This window comes from Hemiscyllium ocellatum, chromosome 25, assembly GCF_020745735.1.
Source record: "Hemiscyllium ocellatum isolate sHemOce1 chromosome 25, sHemOce1.pat.X.cur, whole genome shotgun sequence".
NCBI classification, from domain to species: domain Eukaryota; kingdom Metazoa; phylum Chordata; class Chondrichthyes; order Orectolobiformes; family Hemiscylliidae; genus Hemiscyllium; species Hemiscyllium ocellatum.
Genome location: NC_083425.1, coordinates 14,626,594 through 14,648,055, shown reverse-complemented (window position 1 = coordinate 14,648,055; position 21,462 = coordinate 14,626,594). Strand labels below are relative to the sequence as shown.

At 44.8% G+C, this 21,462-nt stretch overlaps 1 protein-coding gene across 1 annotated transcript in view; it reads right to left on the bottom strand.

The window, feature by feature from the left end:
* Positions 1-9,948, bottom strand: part of LOC132827775 (CDP-diacylglycerol--glycerol-3-phosphate 3-phosphatidyltransferase, mitochondrial) — a 56,036-nt gene extending 46,088 nt beyond the window's left edge. The window contains exon 1 of the mRNA XM_060844480.1: positions 9,844-9,948. Coding sequence (XP_060700463.1) covers positions 9,844-9,947 — 104 coding nt within the window. The 5' untranslated portion in view covers position 9,948. The remainder of the gene's footprint in view (positions 1-9,843) is intronic.
* Positions 9,949-21,462: the final 11,514 nt, after the last annotated feature.

The following is a 21,462-nucleotide window of genomic DNA, read 5'->3' as shown; positions in this document are numbered from 1 at the left end:
GTCGCGGGTGCATAGGGCATTTGTTGAAATCACAGAATCCCTAGTGTGGAAACAGGCCCTTCAGCCAATAAGTCCACACCAACCCTCTGAAGAGTAACCCACCCAAACCCATTCCCCAACCCAATTACTCTACACTTACCCCTGACCAACGTACCTCACCCACACATCCCTGAACACTATGGGCGATTTAGCATGGCCAATTCACCTAATTTGCACGTCTCTGCATTGTGGTAGCAAACCCACACAGACACGGGGAGAATGTGCAAACTCCACGCAGAAAGTCGCCTGAGGCTGGAATCAAATCCGGATCTTTGGCACTGCAAGGCAGTAGTGTTAATCAGTTAGACACCACGTTGCCCTGATTAGGCCACTTTTTGAACACAACATTCAATTGTCATCTCTCTTCTATCAGAAAGATGTTGTTAAACTTGAAAGTGTTCAGAAACGATTTACAAAATTGCGAGGGTGGAGGGTTTGAGCTATAGGGAGAGGTTGAATAGACTGGAGTGGTTTTCCTTGGAGCATGGGAGGCTGAGGGGTGATGTCATTGAAGTTTATAAAATCATGAGGGGCATGGATAGGGTGAATAGTCGAGGTCTTTTCGCCAGGGTAGGGGAGCCCAAAGTTTAAGGTGAGAGGGCAAAGATTTAAAAGGGACCTAAGGGGCAACTTTTTCACACAAAGGGTGATGCTTGTACAGAATGAACAGCCAGAAGTGGTGATGGAGGTTGGTACAATTACAACGTTAAGAGGCATCTGGATGGATATATGAATACAGAAGAACCTCGATTATATCTGGCATTCGAGCATCCGAATTTCGAATTATCCAAACAAGATTGCAAGGTCCAATGCTTGACTAAACTGTGTTGTCCAGCATTTGACTGTCCGGCATTCCATTATCCAAACAAAATACTCCCCGCCCGTGTCATTCAAATAATCGAAGTTCCTCTGTAGTAAGGATTTACAGGGATATGGGCTAAATGCTGGTAAATGTGACTAGATTAATTTAGGATATCTGGTCAGCACGGATGAGTTAGACTGAAGAGTCCGTTTCCATGCTGTACATCTCTCTGAATCTTAAAATACATGAGCTCAGATTTCTCCACATTATATGCCAAGGTTTTGTCTACTCCCCAAACCGATATATCGCATTCCATCAAGGAGAGCAATTAGTACAGGTGACTGGATGGCTGGTTTGCAATGCAGAGTGATGCTACAGTGCTGGTAACACCGGTTACCATGAAGGCCCCACCTTCCCAACCTTGCCTCTCACCTGAGGCATGGTGACCCTCAGCTCAAACTCACCACTAATTGTTCCTGTCATTCGAGAGCAACAGTCTTATAGTCCTTTGGGACAATGGCGACTTTAATATATCACATTCCATTAGCTTTCCTAATTACTCCCCTTACATACTCCCCTGCATACTAACCTTTTGTGATTCGAGTATCAGGACATCCATACCCCTCCATATCTCAGAATTCTGCAAGCTCTCACTGTTTAGATAATATGCTTCTGTATTCTTCCTGAGAAATATCCCTTTGTAACCTCATTATATTGTCTACATAGCTTATTTTTCAACCTATATTTCTGACATCAGCCAAATATAGCAACCATTCAGAACCATTCAGATTCTAGGATGAAGTTCATCAGGACTTAGGGCCTTATCAGACCACAACTCCAGCCAGTTGTCCAACATCACTTCCCTGGTGCTTACAATTTTCCTCTGCTCCCCCTTATATTTCCTAATTTAAAGCTATTTATGGGATCTCACTCATATCTTCTATCATGAAGGGCAATGTGAAATACTGGATAAATTAATAGGCATCTCATAATTTTCCATTTCGACCACAGGCTCACTTTCTATAGAATCAATGATCATTGTCTTTACACTTTTTAGAACATATATTCAAACTCTTACCATCTGTTTTTATATTTCTAGCTAAATTACTCCCCTACTCTAATTTTGTCCCTCCTTATTAATTCTTCAATCATTCTTTGCTTTCTGTTCTGTCCAATCTTTTGATCTGCTACCTGTCTGCACAATTACATGCTTTTTTATGGTTTGATAATATCTTTAACTTTTCAAAGTAACCAGGTCTGCTACTGGGAATTTTTCAGTCACCTCAGGAATTTTTTTTTTCTTGAATTATATACTTATGCCATTGCATCTAAGTTGAACAATCTCAATCTAAATTGTCAACTCATTTTAGTTAGCTTGCTTTCATAATTACCCTTATTTAAGTTTCAAATACTAATCTTGAATGCACTCTCCTCTCCTTTAAAAAAATGTAAAATTCAATCATATTATAATCACTGCCACATTAGGGTGCCTTCACTGAAATCATTCATTAATCCTATCAAACTGCCAGGTTAGATTTAAGCTCTGTAGTCCTATCATATCCATTTTTTTATTCATTTACTGGCTGACCAGCATTGAGAGCCCATCACTATTTGCCCTCAAGAAGGTGGTGGTGAGCTGCCTTCTTGAATCGCTGCAGTCCACTTGCTTGGGTTGACCCATAATGCTGGTAGGGAGGAAATTCCAGGATTTTGACCCAACAACTGTGAAGGAACGGTGGTATATTTCCAAGTCAAGGTGGTGAATGGCTTGGAGGGGAACCTGCAGGTGGTGGTGTTCCCATGTACCTGCTGCCCTTGTCCCTCTAGTTGGGTTTGGAAGGTGCTGTCTAAGGATCTTTGGTGATTTTCTTCAGTGCATCTTGTAGATAGTACACACTGCTGCTACTGAGTGCTGGTGGGGGAGGGACTGAATGTTTGTTAATGTGGTGCCAACCAAGCGGGTTGTTTTGTCTTGGATGGTGTCAAGCTTCCTGAGTGTTGTTGGAGCTGAACGCATCCAGACAAGTGGGGAGTATTCCATCACACTCCTGACTTGTGCCTTGAAGGTGGTAGATAGACATTAGGGTGTCAAGAGATGTGTTATTCGCCAGAGTATCCTTAGTCTCTGACCTGCTCTTGTAGCCACTGTGTTTATGTGGTGAGTCCAGTTGAATTTCTGGTCATTGATAACCCCAAAATGTGAACAGAGGGAGATTCAGCAATGGTAATACCATTGAATGTCAAGGGGCAGTGGTTAGAGGGTCTCTTATTGGTGTTGATCATTGTCTGGCATTTGTATGGAGCGAATGTTACTTGCCACTTGTCAGCCCAAGCCTGGATATTGTCCAGATCTTGTTGCATTTGAGCACGGACTGCTTCAGTATCTGAGGAGTCGTGAATGGTGCTTAACACTATGCAATCATCAGCAAACTGACCATTTCTGAGCTTTATGACATTGATGAAGCAGCTGAAGGTTGTTGGGCTTAGGACACTACCCTGAAGGACTCCTGCAGGGATGACCTGGAGCTAAGAGTTGCTAAGGAATAGCTAAACAACTCACAGGAGAAGGAGACAACTTCACAAATATCCCCATCCTTAACAGGGAGGCTCAGTACTAGTACAGAAGATAATACTGAAACATTCGCAGTGATCTTCAGCCAGAAGTGCCAACCTGCCTTGGCATCCTCCTGCCGGGATGGGAACATTCGCCGCAGCAGATTCGCCGACGATTAGCCACTGCCCTTTGACTACCGAGGGTGCTTAGCCACCGCCCATTGGCCACTGAAGACAATTCGCCACCGCAAATAAGTTTAAAATGTTAGAGAACAAGCATATCTAAACTGTATAAAATTGTCGTTATATTGTTTAAGGTAGTGTTTGTGTTGTTTCAGTAACAACTTACTTTTGTTACAGGAGAATTTTTTTAAAGTTTGTTTTGTTTTCCATTTACCCTCAAACCTCCAAAATGGAAACAGCAATTATTAGTAAACGTGAAAATAAGAAGTTTTACCACGATGGTTTTATATGTTTTTGATAAACTGTCCAAGAGTGATTCGAGTATTAAGTTTTGGCTATGTGAACATTCTTATTGTGTTCTTGTAGTGCTCTTATTAATGAATGTGTAGCTGATGTCCCTCAGTCAGTCCTAGCATCTTTACCAACGACAAGCAGCATGAAGAAAATAATTCGACGAAAAAGGAATGATAGGAGACGCAGATGACAGAATACAAACAATTGTTCTTGAATACGGTGAAAGAGACTGTTTGGAATATCTTAGAGGAAAAGCGCATAACCATCAAATGAACTAAAATTTCATTGTTTAATATTAATGTGAGATTTTACTGCCATTATAAAGATTTTTAAAATATATTTCCTTTTTCTGGTTAAAGTTTGTAACTCAATTTTATATATAAACCAACAAAATGATATTTATTTTACTTTTTTTTAAATCAATATGTAGTATGTGGTTGTATAAATAAAGGGGAATGAGAAGAATGAAAGAATAGGTGGGAGGGAAAACAATCAATCAGTCTCTAGAGGTCAAACGACCCCAGTGGAGAAACGCTGGCAGTGGCTAATCATTGGCGGCAAATCTGCCGTGGCGAATCATCACCAATCCCCTCCTGCGGTGTCAGCATGACCAATGTCAGTCTTCAACCACTTCGATTCACTCCACGTGATATCAGGAACCAACAGAAAGCACTGCATGCTACAAGAGCCATGGGCTCTACCAATATTGCACCAACAGTGTAGCAATTAAACTCAAGACTTGTACTTCATAACACGGGTATGCAACCTAACCAAGTCTTCAAATATAGTTACAATAAGAGAATCTAGTCAACAATGTGGAAACAGGTTTTCCCCGTTATGAAGTTGAAGGTGTGTTCTGTACCTTTAAGAGAGTGTGAATGCTGTTTTGCACTAAGAGCTTTCAAGCACTGTCATTTGACTAGCTAGCAGTCCCAGAGTGTACTAAAAATTGAAAATATGTAACAATTGGCTGTGAAATGGATACCTAAGTTGGTTGCTGTTTTGACAACAATTTGAACTTAACCAGTTTAAATTATGCTTCAGGATACTAAAATCAATTGACTTCCAACCTCGAACCAATGAGATGATTCAATGTTGGGGGGGATTAAAAAAGCAGGCTGTTTGAAAGGCAGATAGAGTAACTGACATCGAAACACTCTGTATCAATGGTATCTTTTCACATAAAAATAATCGCAGTAAATGAAAGACAAAGCCCAGGGAGATCTTCAGCCGGAAGACAGACAGACACCGACGATGACAGCTGCTGTATGGTTTTGAAAATGAGTTGATGCAATTTATTGAACAGTATATTGTCATAGAGTTGGTGGCAGATAATAAGCAGTTAAGAGAAAGGGGAGGGGCTTAGAGTTGTGAATTGTTGTTTAATGTTCACTTTTAGAGTTAAAGAATAAATTGATATTATTTTTGTGAAATAGTTGAACTTGGGATTCTCTATCACTTATTTTTTGACAGATTACGAGGCAAGGTGGGCTTTTCTGGGTGTTTAGTTAAATTAAGTGGGGTTCACCGCAGTGTTATAATATCCCTGTACAGATAAAAATGGCAGATGTAATGCTGACAGTTACCACCATCCTCCATCAGACTACTCTTAAACATGAGTACAATCATTGAAAAGGTGATCAGTAATGCTACAAGCCGCATTTACCTAGCAATAATCTACTCACAGCCAATATTCATCTACTCAACTTGGGTTCTATCAGGGCCACTTAGCTCCTTACCTCATTATAGCCTTGAGTTCAAACATGTAACAAGACAGCATTGGTGAGGCGAGAATGACTGCCCTTGACATCAAGACCATATTTGAAGAATGTGGCATCAAGGAACCCTAGCAAAACGAGAGTCAAAGGGAATCAGGGACAAAAGAGCACAAATAAACATGACTAGTTGCAGAAGGTCAGTCTTCTCAACACCAGGATGTCACTGAAAGAATTCCTCAGGGTTTTGTTTACTTCAACGTGCTCTGATGTTATGGCATATATATGAACTAGGTGGGACTTGAACCGGGACTCCTGGTGCAGAGGTTTGGACACTACCACTGCACCTCAAGAACCCTAATTTATACATACTGTATGGAAAGAAACACTTCAATCTAACTAGCCCATGCCGATTATGTTCCCAAACAAAACTAGTCCTATCTACCAGTGTTTGGCCCATATCCCTCCAAATCTTTCCTATTCATGTACTTATCCAAACGCCTCTGTACCTGCACCAACATTTCCTCTGGCAGTTCATACCAGACACAAACCACTGTGTAAAAATGTTGCTCCTCATGCCTTTTATAAAACTATCTCCTCTCACCTTAAAATGTGTTCCCAGGGTTTGAACTCCTCCACCCGAGGAAAATACCCTCCCCATGCCCCTCATAAATTGATAAACCTCTATAACGTCATTCTCAACCTCCTACGCTCCAGTGAGAAAAAACCCTGGCTATCCAGCCTATTTTTATAACTTAAACCCTTCATTCCCAACAACATCTTGGTAAACCTTCTGAACCCTCTCCCATCTTACAATATCCTTCCTACAGCAGGGCAACCAGAACTGCACACAGTACTCCAGAAATTGCCTCTCCAACCCTCAGAACATTTTTCCAATCAACCTGTTCAGGTATGTTATTACACACCTTTGGAGCAAGTAGGGTTGCAAACCAAGCCTTCTGGCTCAGAGATTAAAAAAACAACTACCACTGTATCACAAGACCCATAATTGCTCAAGACAAATATCATCTACTGCAACTGTTCAGAGACATTAAGCAGCAGGTGGGACTTGGACCCAGGCCTTCTGGCTCAGAGATACTGACACCATCACACCACCGCAAAAGCCCTAATTCCTCAGAATATATTTTCTAATCAACTTGATCAGGGATGGTATTGCTATTATCACACACCTCTGGAGTAGGTAGCACTTGAACCTAGGTCTCCTGGCTCAGAGATGGGGCACTACCACTGCACCACAATAGCCCTAATTCCTCAGGATATTGTTGTAGGCCCTATCTTCAGCTGCTTCAATTAGCTTCCCTCCATTGGAAGGTCAAAAGTGGGAATGTTCACCAACAATTGTACAATGTTTAGCACCATTCATGACCACTCAGGTGATGAAGCAGTCCATGTCAAAATGCAGCAAGACGTGGACAATCTCCAGGCTTGCATGGGCAAGTAACAATCTTGCCAAACAAGTGCCAGCCAACAACCATCTTCAACAAGAAAGGATCTATCCATTATCCCTCAACATTTAATGGCATTACCATCAATGATTCCATATTATCAACACCTCAGACTTGTGAAGAGCTATTTGATGAAGTGACCTGGAAGGTTGATGAGGGAAGGGTGGTAGACGTAGTCTATATGGATTTCAGAAAGTCTTTGATAGGATCCACATGGTACGCCGCTCTGCAAGCTGAGATCACATGGAATCCAGGGCAGGCTGGCAAACTGGATACAAAAGTGGCTTGATAGTAGGAAGCAGACAGTAATAGTTGCTTGTCAGACTGGAGGCCTGTGACTGGTGGAGTGCCACAGGGGTCAGTGTTGGGGCCATTACTGTTTGTTATTGATATCAATGATTTGGATGAGAATGTACAAGGCATGATTAGTAAATTTGCAGATGACACTAAAATATGCAGTATCATGGACAGTGAGGAAGGTTGTCAGAAATTGCAGCAGGATCTTGATCACCTGGAGAAGTGGGCCGAGACATGGCAAATGGAGTTTAACACAGATAAATGTGAGGTCTTGCATTTTGAAAAGTCAAATCAAGGTACGAGTTTCATGGTGAATGGTAGGGCCTTAAGGAGTGTAGTGGAACAGAGAGATCTTGGAGTTCAGGTTCACAGTTCTCTAAAAGTCAAATCACAGGTAGATAGGACAGTGAAGAAGGCTTTTGGCGCACTGGCCTTCATCAGTCAGGACACTGAGTATAGAAGTTGGGAAGTTATGTTGCAGTTGTTTAGGGTGTTGGTGAGGCCACACTTGGAGAATAATATTCAGTTTTGGCCACTTTGCTATAGGAAGGATTTATTAAATTGAAAAGAGTGCAGAAAAAAGTTACAAGGACGTTGCCAGGACTCAATGTCTAAGTTACAGGGAGAGGTTGGACAAGTTTTTCTTTGGAGCACAGGAGACTGAGGAGGGAACCTTGCAGAGTTGTATAAGATTACAAGAGACACAGATAGAGTGAATGCATTCAGTCTTTTTCCCAGGGTTGGGGAATCAAGGACGAGAGGGCATCAGTTTAAGGTTAGAGGGGAATGAATAAAAGGGAATCTGAGGGGCAACCTTTTTAGCAGAGGGTGGTATGCATATGGAATGCGCTGCCAGCGGAAATGATTGAGCCTGGTACATTAACATCATTTAAAAGGCATTTGGACAAATACCTGGATAGCAAAGGATTAGAAGGATATGGGCCAAGTGCAGGGAAATGGAATTAGCATGGACGGACATTTTGTTCAGCATGAACCAGTTTAGGCCAAAGGGCCTGTCTCTGTGCTGTAGGACTCCGATTCAGGGTAAGCTCTGACCAGAGATAAGCTGAACTGGACCATCCATAGAAATATTGTGACTGCGACAGCTTGTCAGAGGATAGGAATACTAGTCAGTAAAACAATAGTTCACCAAATTAATTCTTGGGATGACAAGATTGTTGTTTCAGCAAAGGTTCAATATATTGGGCCCATATGCTTTGGAGCTTTGTAGAATGAGGGGGATTTCCATACAAATACAAAATTCTGGCAGAGATAATAGGGTACATACAGAAAGAATGTTTCTCTTGACTGGGAATTGAGAATCAGGAGATACAGTCTCAAAATAAGGGACAGGCAACTTAGGACTGTGATCAGGAGGAAATTCTTCATTGGAAGGGTGATGACTCTTTAGAATTCAGAGTGCTGTGGAGGTTTAGTCATTATGTTCATTGTTGGATTGAGTGATTGTTAAAACAATGAGATATGCAGCATATGGTGAAGCAGAAGATCAGTCATAATTACATTTTCCAAATCACGAGAATGGCAGAGCAGAGCTGACTGGACTACACCTGTTTCTATTTCTCATATTCTTATGAATTTATGATACAATTTAAAATATATCACAGTCATAATTTTAAAGGAAAAGATCTACAATTTTAAATGCAAAATTATACAAGGGAGAATGGTATACGAGATTATCTTCATGGGGCACATCTATTTGCGTGTACTTTACATTCAAAATTTCAAAGCAGTATATAAAATTACATTTTCCAAACAATGAGAAAGATTAGGCTAACAATTCTTTCAAAACTGTATTAAATTGTGTTCTGAAGAACAGTCAGCGAACTCAAAACATTAACTCTATTTTATCTTCATTGATGCTGCTAGATATTTCTCTTGCAATTTCTTTTTTTTTGTATGTACAATATAAAATTACAAGTAACCATGCACAGGTACATCTACTTATTTGTCCAATTAGTTAAAAGTCAGAAATCACTACTTGAATATTAGTTATTCTTTCTTAGAAAGATGTGAAATTATTGTCACTTTGTTGTGAGAAAAGCTCCTTTATTCCCAACACATTTTCTGGAAACCCAGTAACTATTGTTTTTGAAGTGTTTCTCGTGTTGGGTTGTGCAAAAGACGGAATTTCCGGTAAGCGCTTTTGTGTGTGGTTACTGACAAAAGTTGTCGGTGCAATGAGGGAACAGAAAGATTAAGTGTCTGTTTTCAGTGTTGTGAAAGGACTGAAGTTGAACGGCAGTTCCCACGGTGGCAGGGAGGGAGCTGGGAAGTTGTTGCACAGAGGGACAGGCGGTTTACAGTAACTGATGGTGATGACAATGTTGCTGCTGCTGGTTTCAGGTCGGTCTCTGGCTCTGGGCAGAGGCCGGGCCCGAGTGTCCCCCCCTCTCCCCTTCCCCGACCCTAAACACACACACACAAACATAAACCCCGCCGGGAAACGACACAGTCAGCCTCGTCAAAACCTCACCTCCTCTCCCGCCTCCGGAGCCCCACTTTCATCCTTGTCAAACCGGCAGCGAAAGGTTTCAGGACCGACGCCAGCAGCCTGTGCAGCGCGACGGGAGCCGCCATGACTGAGGAGTGAAGCATCCTGGGAGAGAGCAACAGGCTCGAGCTGCGATGAGCACATTGGCAACAGCATCAACTACAGCTTGGCACATTGCAAACTGCACACTGTCAACTTCAGCCTTGACAACTGCACGATGCAGTCTGTACATTGCAAACTGCACATTGTCAGCTTCAGCCTCTAAAACTGCATTATGCAGACTCCAAATTGCAAACTGCACATTGTCAACTTCACCTATGAAAACTGCACAACGTACATTCTGCCCTTTTAGAGGCTGACGTTGACAATTAGCAGTTTGCAATGTATAGTCTGCATTGTGCAGTTTTCAAAGCTGAAGTTGACAATGCAGACTGTACATTGCAAACTGCAGCTTTGAAAACTGGACTATGCAGGTTTCAGATTGCAAACTGCACAATACAAACGACATCTTGGCACATTGCAAACTGCACATTGTCAACTTCAGCCTTTAAACACGTACAATACACACTGTACATCACAAACTACGCATTGTCAATTTCCCCCGAAAAGTGCACAATGCAGGCTGCAGCCTAGCACTTTGCAAACTACACATTGTCAACTTCAGCCTCACATTTTGCACAATACAGACTATGCATTATAAATTGTGCAATGCTGAATCAAAGAGTAACTCCAAACATTGTAAATTGCACAATATTGACCACAATTGAACTTATTGCGACCTGCATATTGAAAACTCCAGCCTTGCATATGGCACAACGCAGACTCGTAGTGCAAACTGCAGCTCTAAATATTGCAAACTGCATAATGTAAACAGCAACCTCGCTCTAAGCTGAACAATGCACCTGCAGATTTCCATGCACAAAATACATAATGCAACCTACGATTTACATTTTGCAAACAGGAAAATGAAACCTGCAGCCTTACATGCTGCAAACTGGATAATGCAATGTACAGCTTTACATGTTGCCAACTGCAGAATGCATCCTACATCCTCACAGTGCAGATTGCCACTTTTCATGCTGCAGATTGCACAATGCAACTTTCAGCCTTACATAAAGCAAACCTGGGATTGCAAGCTGCAAACTACATAATGTAGGTTGAAACCTGAGTTGTTGGAAACCTCACTATGCAACCTGCAGTCCTTGCAAACCCTGAATGATGTGCAACCTGCATAATGCAAGCTGGATGATAAAACCTCGGCATATTGAAACCTGCAACTTTTACACACAGCAAGCAACTCAGTGAAGTTTGCAGCCTTTGGATACCACTAATAAATGTGCAATTAAGTCTACTGTCCTACACACTAGAAATTGCTTGTGCAACCCTACAGATTGCAATACGGATACTAAAAGCTGCGGCCTTACGTGCTGCAATCTGCAAAGTGCAAACCGCTGCAAATTGAAATGTGCAATTTACAACCTTACACGCTACAAGCTACAAAATGCAAGGTGCAACCATATTTACAGGAATCCAGACATCATCCTGACACAGGTATCACAAACTGCACAATAGTAACAGCAGTCAAAAAGTGTGGTGCCGGAAAAGCACTGCCAGTTAGGCAGTATCTGAGGTGGAGAGTTGATGTCTCCCGCATAAGCCCTTCATCAGGAATGTGGGGCAAGGGTGCTGGGAGATAAATAGAAGGGAGGGAGAGGTAGCTGGGAAAGTGATAGGTAAATTCAGGTGGGGGCAAATAGTGATAGATTGGAGTAGAGGGTGGAGCACATACGTGGGAAGGAAGACGGACAGGTAGGACAGTTCAAGAGAGCGGTGATGAGTTGGAGGATTGGATCCAGAATGAGGTGGGGGGAGAGGAGATAAGGAACCTGGTGAAGTCAACATTGATGCGTGTGGTTGGAGGGTCTCAAGGTGGAAGATGAGGCATTCTTCCTCTAGTCGTCAGGTGCATAATGCAGACTCTGTCAACATTATAAAATGCAAACTGCACCATGAAACCTGCAGCCTTAACAGCTGCAAATTGTGCAATAACGTCTGCAGCCATACATTGTTCAAATTATGCAACGTAAACAGCAACCCTCCATGCTGCAATCTACACAATGCAAGCTGCAGCCTTATGTTTTGCTAAATGTGCATTGCAACCAATTGTCACATCAACAAAGTGCAATCTGCAACCTTAAACACTGCCAAGTACAAAATGCAACATAGAGCCACATGACAAGCAGTGCTACCTTGGGGTACATACTGCAACCTGTCCGGAGAGAAACCGTGATCCAGTAGGTGGTTCTCCCAGGACGAATCTGAGCTGAGAACCTTCATCTTCAGAAGGTCACGAGATCATCGCTGGATAGTGATTGAAAGCAGAACTTGGTTCGGCTGAACAGCAATTGGTGGATGTTTATACTGACTTCAGCCTAACTTCAATTCAGTAACCAGTCAACCAGAGCCACAGTCTCTGCTAGTGCCCACACCCCAGGACAAGGGAGGGGGGGTTCTGAAATACAGTCAGGGTGAGAGTGAAGTGGAAGAAGGATCCTTCGTGAAGAGAGTCCTCCTGGATTGCTGTGGGTTCCAAGCAGCAGATATTTTCTGGTGGTGTGATGAGAAGGGCTCGTCTGTGAGATCCTTTATGTACACCCGGACTCTCTGCCGCACCGCACGCTGCCCTAGAAGCGGCTGTGGAGGGGACGAGACTGTCACACACCTCCTTCTGGAATGTGCCTACGCAAAGGAAGTCTGGAGGAGAATGCAGTGGTGTTGGTCGAAGTTCGTCCCAAGCAGCTCCATGTTGCGGGACTCCGTGCTCTACGGTCTGTTGCCCGGGATGCACACTGAGATGAATAGGTGACTGACTGTGGGAGTTTGCACATTCTCCCCGTGTCTGCGTGGGTTTCCTCCGGGTGCTCCGGTTTCCTCCCACAGTCCAAAGGTGTGCGGGAGAGGTGAATTGGCCATGCTAAATTGCCCGTAGTGTTAGGTAAGGGGTGAATGTAGGGGTATGGGTGGGTTGCGCTTCGGCCGCACGGTGTGGACTTGTTGGGCCGAAGGGCCTGTTTCCACACTGTAAGTAATCTAATCTAATCTAACTGTGCCTAGAGGATCATCAACTCGGTCAGAGATGCTCTTTGGTCTGTCTGAAACCTGTTGATCTTCCAGCTGAAGGAGCCGACCCCGACTGAGTGCTGCGGACTGGCACATTCCAAGGTCCAGGACTATGTGCTGAGGGACGTGCTCAAGTTTGGTGCAGCTGCCGCCAAGGCGCGTTGGAGAAAGACCACAGTGTAAGGTCTGTCTGCCCAAGAGGAAAGGGGGCCCACTGACACCTCAGCAAAATATCTGGATGGTCAATGTACAGACATGTACATACGAATGATTAATTCCGATCTCTTTATATAAAGAAATGGAATGTATACGTATGTATAGCATGACCAATTGTATAGATACCAAAATAATTTTATGAATAAAATATACTTTTGATATAAAAAATATTTTCTGCCTTCAGGATTTCCTCAGCGGGACTTGACCTTGACCTTCAGGAGTGTGAAGGAATGTGAGAATCTCCTGAAGGACTTTGAGGAGAAAGGAGGTGTGGGATCCCTCTCCATCCTGTCTGCAGCACCATTGTTTATTCTACCTGCACAGAGGAGCCGGATTGTTACAATCCACATGTCCAAGCCTCATGCTCTGGGATGCAGATGCCCTGACCTTCCAGGAAGGTACATACAGCTAGAAGGAGGCAGTAATGACGAGTGGATTCTATCGGCGTCTTATCCAGCAAGCGGCAGGTCAAGGTGACCCTAAAGGTGGATGCTAGTGGGAACATCCTCCACCCACCCTCCAGCTTCGCGATCGGACGGAGCCGAGGCTATCTTACAGGAAAACCTAGAGTGTGTCTCACCTGTAGGAGGGCAATGGACCTCTGGAGGGCCACCTGACAAAAGATTGCAAGAAGTCCAAGGTCCAAGAGCTGCATCTTACATGAGGAAGCAGGCCACCTAGACAAGGCCTGCTCAAGTTTGGAGGGGCACTGCACATATGCTCAGATGGCCGTAAGTGTAAATGTGAGCCATGGGCCCCAAAGGATAATCAGGTGTCACCTTCCAGCGAGAAAACTGAAAAGAGGAGCACCCAGCAAGAAGATCAGGCTGGACAGCAGGAAAAGGTATCCAGCATGGAGTTCAGTAACCAATCCAACCTCCATCTGAACAGACGGACTCAATGGAGGAGGAAGAAATGAGGATGGCATGGTGTGTGGATACCTGCGAGAAACAACCAGAAAAGGAAAGCACATCAGGCCCCTCACAGGACCACAACAAAAAGGAAAGAGGCAGCCGAAGGATGGACACACCAGCAGTCCTCTGACGACAAAGACCTGTGAAGGGATGGCCGCCAACAAAGCAAGGCAAACAGAACCACAGGAGAGAGGGAGAGGAGCACCCCACCCAATCTGGAAACACCGGACAATTCAAGGGGTCCAGTGCAGCCCAACGTCCGTCCATCAGGAACCATGGGGTACCCACCCCACCACACCTCCCAGCAACCGGGAATAGTGACAGTCTGAATCAGGAGCAGAGCACGTCTATCCTTCTATCGGATTCCGAACCAGACCTTCCTGAATCCGTTCTCACCTTGATGATACCGGATTAGGGCAATTCCCCCCCCCAGGGACGGACAGGATGGCTACCTCAATGTGGAGAATGTCTATCACTTTGCCCACTTCATGGGGATGCGGGGAGTCCCCCGGTGACAAGACAGCAGGCGAACGGACAGAATGGCTCTGCAGTTAATTCAATAAACTTTCAAAAAGCTTGATGGGACTTGATAGGTCAGGACCTGCTGCAGTGTACAACAATGTGTTTCTGCCAGGTAGAATGGATGAATCCATGAGGAAAGGGATCATCACCTTCATCAACAAGCCAAAAGGGAAGAGGGAGGAATTTAGAAATTAGCAGCCAATTTCGCTAATGAATGCAGAATCCAGTCTAACGTCATCACCAATTGGATCAAGTCTGATCTCGGATTGGCGATTCACCCCAACCAATCCAATCTCTGAGCCTCGTGCTTCTCAGGGATACAATCACCTATGTGCAGGATAGCAGAGGTGGATGCCTGCCCTATTGCTAGTATTGATGTTCGTAGCATTAAATCTAATATGTGATGTGTTTCCACGTTGGTCTACCTGGCCAATATCAAAACAGACCTCCAGTTTCTGCAGGAATGCGGGATACTGCACCTCGCCAGCTACTGGAAATAGTCAAACTTCTGGGGCCCCACAGGCCTTCGATTTGGTCGGGCAGAAACGATAGCCATTCCTTCAGCCTAGATATTCTGCTGCAAGGAGGCAACTTCACCATTTCCAAGGTTAAAGAAGTGGTGGGTAGTCACCTTCTCATTTGCAGATTTTTACAGCTGAGCCAACCGATCCTTTATCCCCTTCACCAATCAGGACAGATTATCTGAAGGTGCTGGGAATATGGTTTGGAGGAGCCAGGGCATGAGCAAAATCTTGGGAGGAGCATATTGCCAAATTAAGGTAGAAACGGGGGAGCACCAGTCCCTCTCCATTATGGGTAAAAACTTTCTCATCATGTGTGAAGCACTCTGTCTCTGTTATTGGACATGACTCAAGTCTGGCCCATTCCCAGAACCTGCGCAATTGCAGTCACCTGAGCCATTTTCACTTCAGGTCTAACATGGACTGTGTCTACAGAGACTTCATGTACAAAACACTGGAAAAGAGGGGGGAAAACATACCCAATGCCTCAAACACCATGTGTGACTATGTACCTGTCCCCAGTAGTGCAAAGGACAGGACTGACCTCATAGCCTCATAACATGCCAAAGCATTGGACCGTTCTTGTATCACCTATTCTTCATGGAGAAATTTGCAAAGAGAAACATCTTCGAGCACAAGTCCATCAGGAAATGGTCAGTACATAGCGTCCTCAAGACCCTGTGGGAAAAGAAGAGGGTGGATCCTATTGGTTTTTCCCTGAGCAGACTGTCAAAGTCATTTGGCGAGAACCACCTCACCACCAGAATACTCCAAAACGCACCAAGAAATCATTCGGCTCGTGGTGAGAAACCCTCCTGTGTGAGAACCCTCCTGTGTGAGAACCCTCATGTATGCCTGGACTCTGCACCACAGCACACTGCCCCCGAAGCAGCTTCGAGAGGTTAGAGACTGTCAGACATCTCCTTCTGGGATGTGCTTTCGTGAAGGAAGTCTGGCAAGAGACGCAGTGGATTTTGTCGAGGTTTTTCCCAAGCAGCTCTGTGATGCAGGATTCTGTGATCGATTGTCTGTTCCCCAGGATGTACACTCAGTCAAACATCAACTGTGCTTGTGGGATCATCAACTTAGTGAAACATGCTCTTTGGTCTGCCCAAAATGTATTGGTCTTTCAGAGAAAGGAATTGACCTCAACAGAGTGTTGCAGACTGGAACATTCCAAGGTCCAGGACTACATGCTGAGGGATGCACCAAAGCTCGGGACAGCTGCCGCCAAGGCACACTGAGGAAAGACCACCATCTAAGGTCTTTCTGCCAAAGTGCAATGCGAGTCCATTCAGTTATCAGACTGTTCTGGTGCGTCAAATTATGTAAACATAGTTTTGTACAAGTAAGAAATGCCTTTGGTTTGTTTGTTGGATAGAGTTAAACTCCAATGTTTGTTTGTTTCTTCATATGCTACTCTACGGAACCAAACTGCTTTAGTGACTATGTATGCATATCAGGATATTTTCTATGAATTAAGTATATTTTTGAAATAAAAAGGATACACACTGAACACCACCGAATATAATCTGCATTCTTGTATGTTGCCAGCTTCACATTATAACATGCAGCACAACATGTTACAAACTGTACAATGCAGACTGCAGCCTTGCATGCTGCAAACTGCAACTACAGTTTCCACACTGTAAGCTGCACAACGGAGTTTTCCTGATAGTGTCTGGTCAGTCTGATCCATCTGTATTGGTTGTCCTCAAACAACGATGCTAAAATATAAAACAGTTATTGGCCAGAGATTCTCACTGAAGCAGTAACTTCTACAGCTCACAGTGTTAAGGTCCAGAAATTGAGAATGGAGTGCTGGAAAAGCACAGCAGGTCAGGCAGCATCCAAGGTGCAGGAGAATCGACGTTTCGGGCGTGAGCCCTTCATCAGGAATTTCACTGTGCTTGCTCTGCTTTTCCAGCACCACAGTCTCGACTCAGCTCTCAAGGATCTGCAGTCCTCACTTTCTCCTAAGGTCCACATACCTAGTGTCCCTGCGAAATTTGAACCTCATTCCATGGCTCTCCATTGCAGTTTTAGAAAAGAGCATAACTTAGTGTAGTAGTAATGTCATTGTGTTAGATAGTACAGCAACTATTCACAGCTTAAAATCTCACCATGGCAACTAGTACAATTGAATTTCAATTCATAAATCTGAACTGTAAGCCTAGTCTCAGTAACAGTGCTGTGAAACTACCTTTTTTTGTTAAAACCCAATCTGGTTCACTATTATTCTTGAAAGGAAGGAAATCTATCATCTTTACCTGGTCAGGCCACTACACAAAGCTCCAGATTCTCAGAATGGTAGTTGACTCTTAGCTAAACTGAAGAACTGCAAACGTTCAAGATCTGAACCAAAAAAAAAGTAAGTGCTAAAGAAACTGAGTAGGTCTGGCAGCATCTGTGGAAAGAAAATAGAGAATCTTTTGCCTCCTCGTCAGAACTGAAAGCAGTTGGGATATGGTCATATTTATGCTGATGACAGAGGCAGTGGATTGGAAGAGGAATGAATCAGATAGAGGAATATGGTGCACAGAGTGAAATTGAGAAAAAAAAGGAGTAGACAAAAGGCAATACTGATGATAAGCCAGGTAGGGAGATAAATATTGAGTTGGTGATAACGGAAAGTGTGAATAGTTGAAAATGGGTTGGCTGAGGTAAAAGCAACCCTTTTTATGACAGGAGCAAGTGTGTGGGGTGGGCACTTGACAGAGGATGATATTTATGCCTGGAAATTTTTAAAGGAGAAAGTGAGGACTGCAGATGCTGGAGATCAGAGCTGTAAATGTGTTGCTGGAAAAGCACAGCAGGTCAGGCAGCATCCAAGCAACAGGAGAATCGACGTTTCGGGCATAAGCCCTTCTTCAGGAGGGCCCTCCTGAAGAAGGGCTTATGCCCGAAACGTTGATCTCCTGTTGCTTGGATGCTGCCTGACCTGCTACGCTTTTCCAGCAACACATTTTCAGCTCTGGAAATTGTTAAACTCAATGTTGTGTCCCCAAGGCTGTAAAATATTAGGTGGCGTTGTTCCTCCAGTTTGCATTGAGCCTCACTGGAGCAGTAGGCTGGAGGCAAAAATGTTGATATGGGAATATAGTGGTATGCTGAATTGGCAGGCAACTGGAAACCTGAGAATACTTTTACAGACAGATTGGGGAGGTGTCCTATAAAGCGGTCACCCAGTCTGCTTTTTGTCTTTGCAAGACAGAAGAGACCACATTATGAAGAGCAAACACGGTAGATTAGATTGAGGGAAGTGCAGATAAATCGCTGTTTCACCTGGAAGGCAGGTCTTGAGCTTTGGATAGTGACAAGGGAAGAAGTAAATGGACAAGTGTTAGACCTTCAATTAGACAATTGTAGAATGAGAAAGTGGGAGAGTGGTGAAGTGATGAAAGTAGAGGAGGAAGAACCAGAGTGTCGCAGACAAAACAATCCCGGCAGAATGCTAACAAGGGAAGGCAGCGAAATAAGTGGTAGCATCCCACTGGAGGGTTTAAAGGAGGCAAGATGGCAGCAGAGTAGGACAGTTCTGCTGGAGCTCCTCTGTTCTGCCTGTTCTTTTTTCTTTCTTTTTCCTTTTTTGTCTCTCTTTCTTTCTTTTTTCTCTCCCCTCAGCACCGGAGATGAATACTGATGCAGCAGCAGGCACTAGCAGCAAGTCCCCGAAGCAGCAAGCCCTAGTACAGCGTGTGGGCTGTGAGTCCCAGCACACTGTGAGCAGTGAGCTCTGGTACAGCGTGTGGGCTGTGAGCCCCAGAACAGTGTGAGCAGCGAGGCCTGGTACAGCGTGCGGGCTGTGAGTCCCAGCACACTGAGAGCAGTGAGCTCTGGTTCAGCGTGTGGGCTGTGAGTCCCAGAACACTGTGAGCAGTGAGCTCTGGTACAGCGTTTGAGCTGTGAGTCCCAGCACACTGTGAGCAGTGAGCTCTGGTACAACGTGTGGGCTATGAGTCCCGGAACACTTGAGCAGTGAGCTCTGGTACAGCGTGTGCGCTGTGAGTCCCGAGACACTGTGAACAGTGAGCTCTGGTACAGCGTGTGGGCTGTGAGTTCCAGCACACTGTGAGCAGTGAGCTCTGGTACAGGGTATGGGCTGTGAGTGCCAGAACAATGTGAGCAGTGAGCTCTGGTACAGCGTTTGAGCTGTGAGTCCCAGAACAGTGTGAGCAGTGAGCTCTGGTACAGCGTGTGGGCTGTGAATCCTGAGACACTGTGAACAGTGAGCTCTGGTACAGCGTGTGGGTTGTCAGTCCCAGCACACTGTGAGCAGTGAGCCCTGGTACTGCGTGTGGGCTGTGAGTCACAGAAAAGTGTAAGCAGTGACCTCTGGTACAGCGTATGAGCTGTGAGTCCCAGAACAGTGTGAGCAGCGAGGCCTGGTACAGCGTGTGGGCTGTGAGTCCCAGCACACTGTGAGCAGTGAGCTCTGGTACAGCGTGTGGGCTGTGAGTCCCAGCACACTGTGAGCAGTGAGCTCTGGTACAGCATGTGGGCTGTGAGTCCCAGAACAGTGTGAGCAGCGAGGCCTGGTACAGCGTGTGGGCTGTGAGTCCCGAGACACTGTGAACAGTGAGCTCTGGTACAGCGTGTGCGCTGTGAGTCCCAGAACAATGTGAGCAGTGAGCTCTAGTACAGCGGTTGAGCTGTGAGTCCCAGAACAGTGTGAGCAGTGAGCTCTGATACAGCGTGTGGGCTGTGAATCCCGAGACACTGTGAACAGTGAGCTCTGGTACAGCGTGTGGGTTGTCAGTCCCAGCACACTGTGAGCAGTGAGCCCTGGTACTGCGTGTGGGCTGTGAGTCCCAGAAAAGTGTAAGCAGTGACCTCTGGTACAGCGTATGAGCTGTGAGTCCCAGAACAGTGTGAACAGTGAGCTCTGGTACAGTGTGTGGGCTGTGAGACCCAGCACAATGTGAGCAGCGAGCTCTGGTACAGCGTGTGGGCTGTGAGTTCCAGCACTCTGTGAGCAGCGAGCTCTGGTACAACGTGTGGGCTGTGAGTCCTGGAACAGTGTGAGCAGCAAGCCCCTGGTACAGCGTGTGGGCTGTGAGTCCCAGAACAGTGTGAGCAGCGAGCTCTGGTACAGCGTGTGGGATCTGAACCCTGGAAAAGCACAGGGAAGCAGCCTGGAGCAGTGCAAGGGCAGTGTGTCCCGGGCAGAGACCAGAATCGGGGAGGTTGTCCTGGAGCAGCTGAGAGCTGTTATGTAGCAGTCTGAGGCTTGGAACTTCTGAGAGCTGGTACAGTGTGGTCTGAGGCTGAGAGTGGATCAGAGACAGCTGTTGCACTCGGGTGTGGCACGGTCTGTCAGAGCACATGTGTAGCCCCTGCCATAGCTGACACACTCTAATGTCTATTTGAAATTTCCTATTCTTTAATGATGCCCTATTTTTAACTTATTTTTCAACTCTCTAAGTAATGCAACTGCTTTTATTCCTTTTGCTGTATCAGAATTGTACCTAGGTACAAGTACCTAAGATGTCGCCATAAGAAGGCAGACATTGTAAAAGCTTTACTTTGTACTCCTTAAATAGAGTAGTGTACATGTGACAATAAAAGGATATTGCATATTCAACCATAGAATCCCTACAGTGTGGAAACAGGCCCTTTGACCCAGCAAGTCTATACTGACACTCCAAAGAGTAACCCACTCCCCTAACCTATTAGTCTCCATTTACCTCTGACTAGTGCACCTAACCTACACATCCCCAATCACTATGGGCAACTTTGCATGACCAATTCACCCTAACCTGCACATCTTTGGACTGTGGGAGGAAACCGGAGCACCCAGAAGAGCACAGACACATTGTGCATGTGCAAACTCCACACAGACAGTCGCCTGAGGCTGGCATTGAATCTGGGTCCCTGGTGCTGTGAGACATCAGTAATAACCACTAAGCCACTGAGCCATCATGTATGTTGTAAAGCTTATTTTAAAGCTTTGATATTATTACTCAAATTATTGTAAGTTTCATGACTTAGTTTTACTTTAAACATTTAATATACTTTTTGAAAGTTATTTATTCACAGGATGTGGGCATCACTAACTAGGTGAGCATTTATTGTTTTTGCCCAGAGAGCAGTTAAGAGTCAACCACATTGCTTTGGATCTGGACTCACATGTAGGCCAGAGCAGGTAAGCAATTTCCTTCCCTAAACGTCATTCATGAACCAGATGGGCAATTCCAAAAATCAACGATGGTTTCATGGTCATCATCAGACACTTCTGGATTTTTATTAAATTCAAATTGCAGCCTCTGGCATGGTGGTGTAGTGATTAGACCCCCTAGAATATGAAT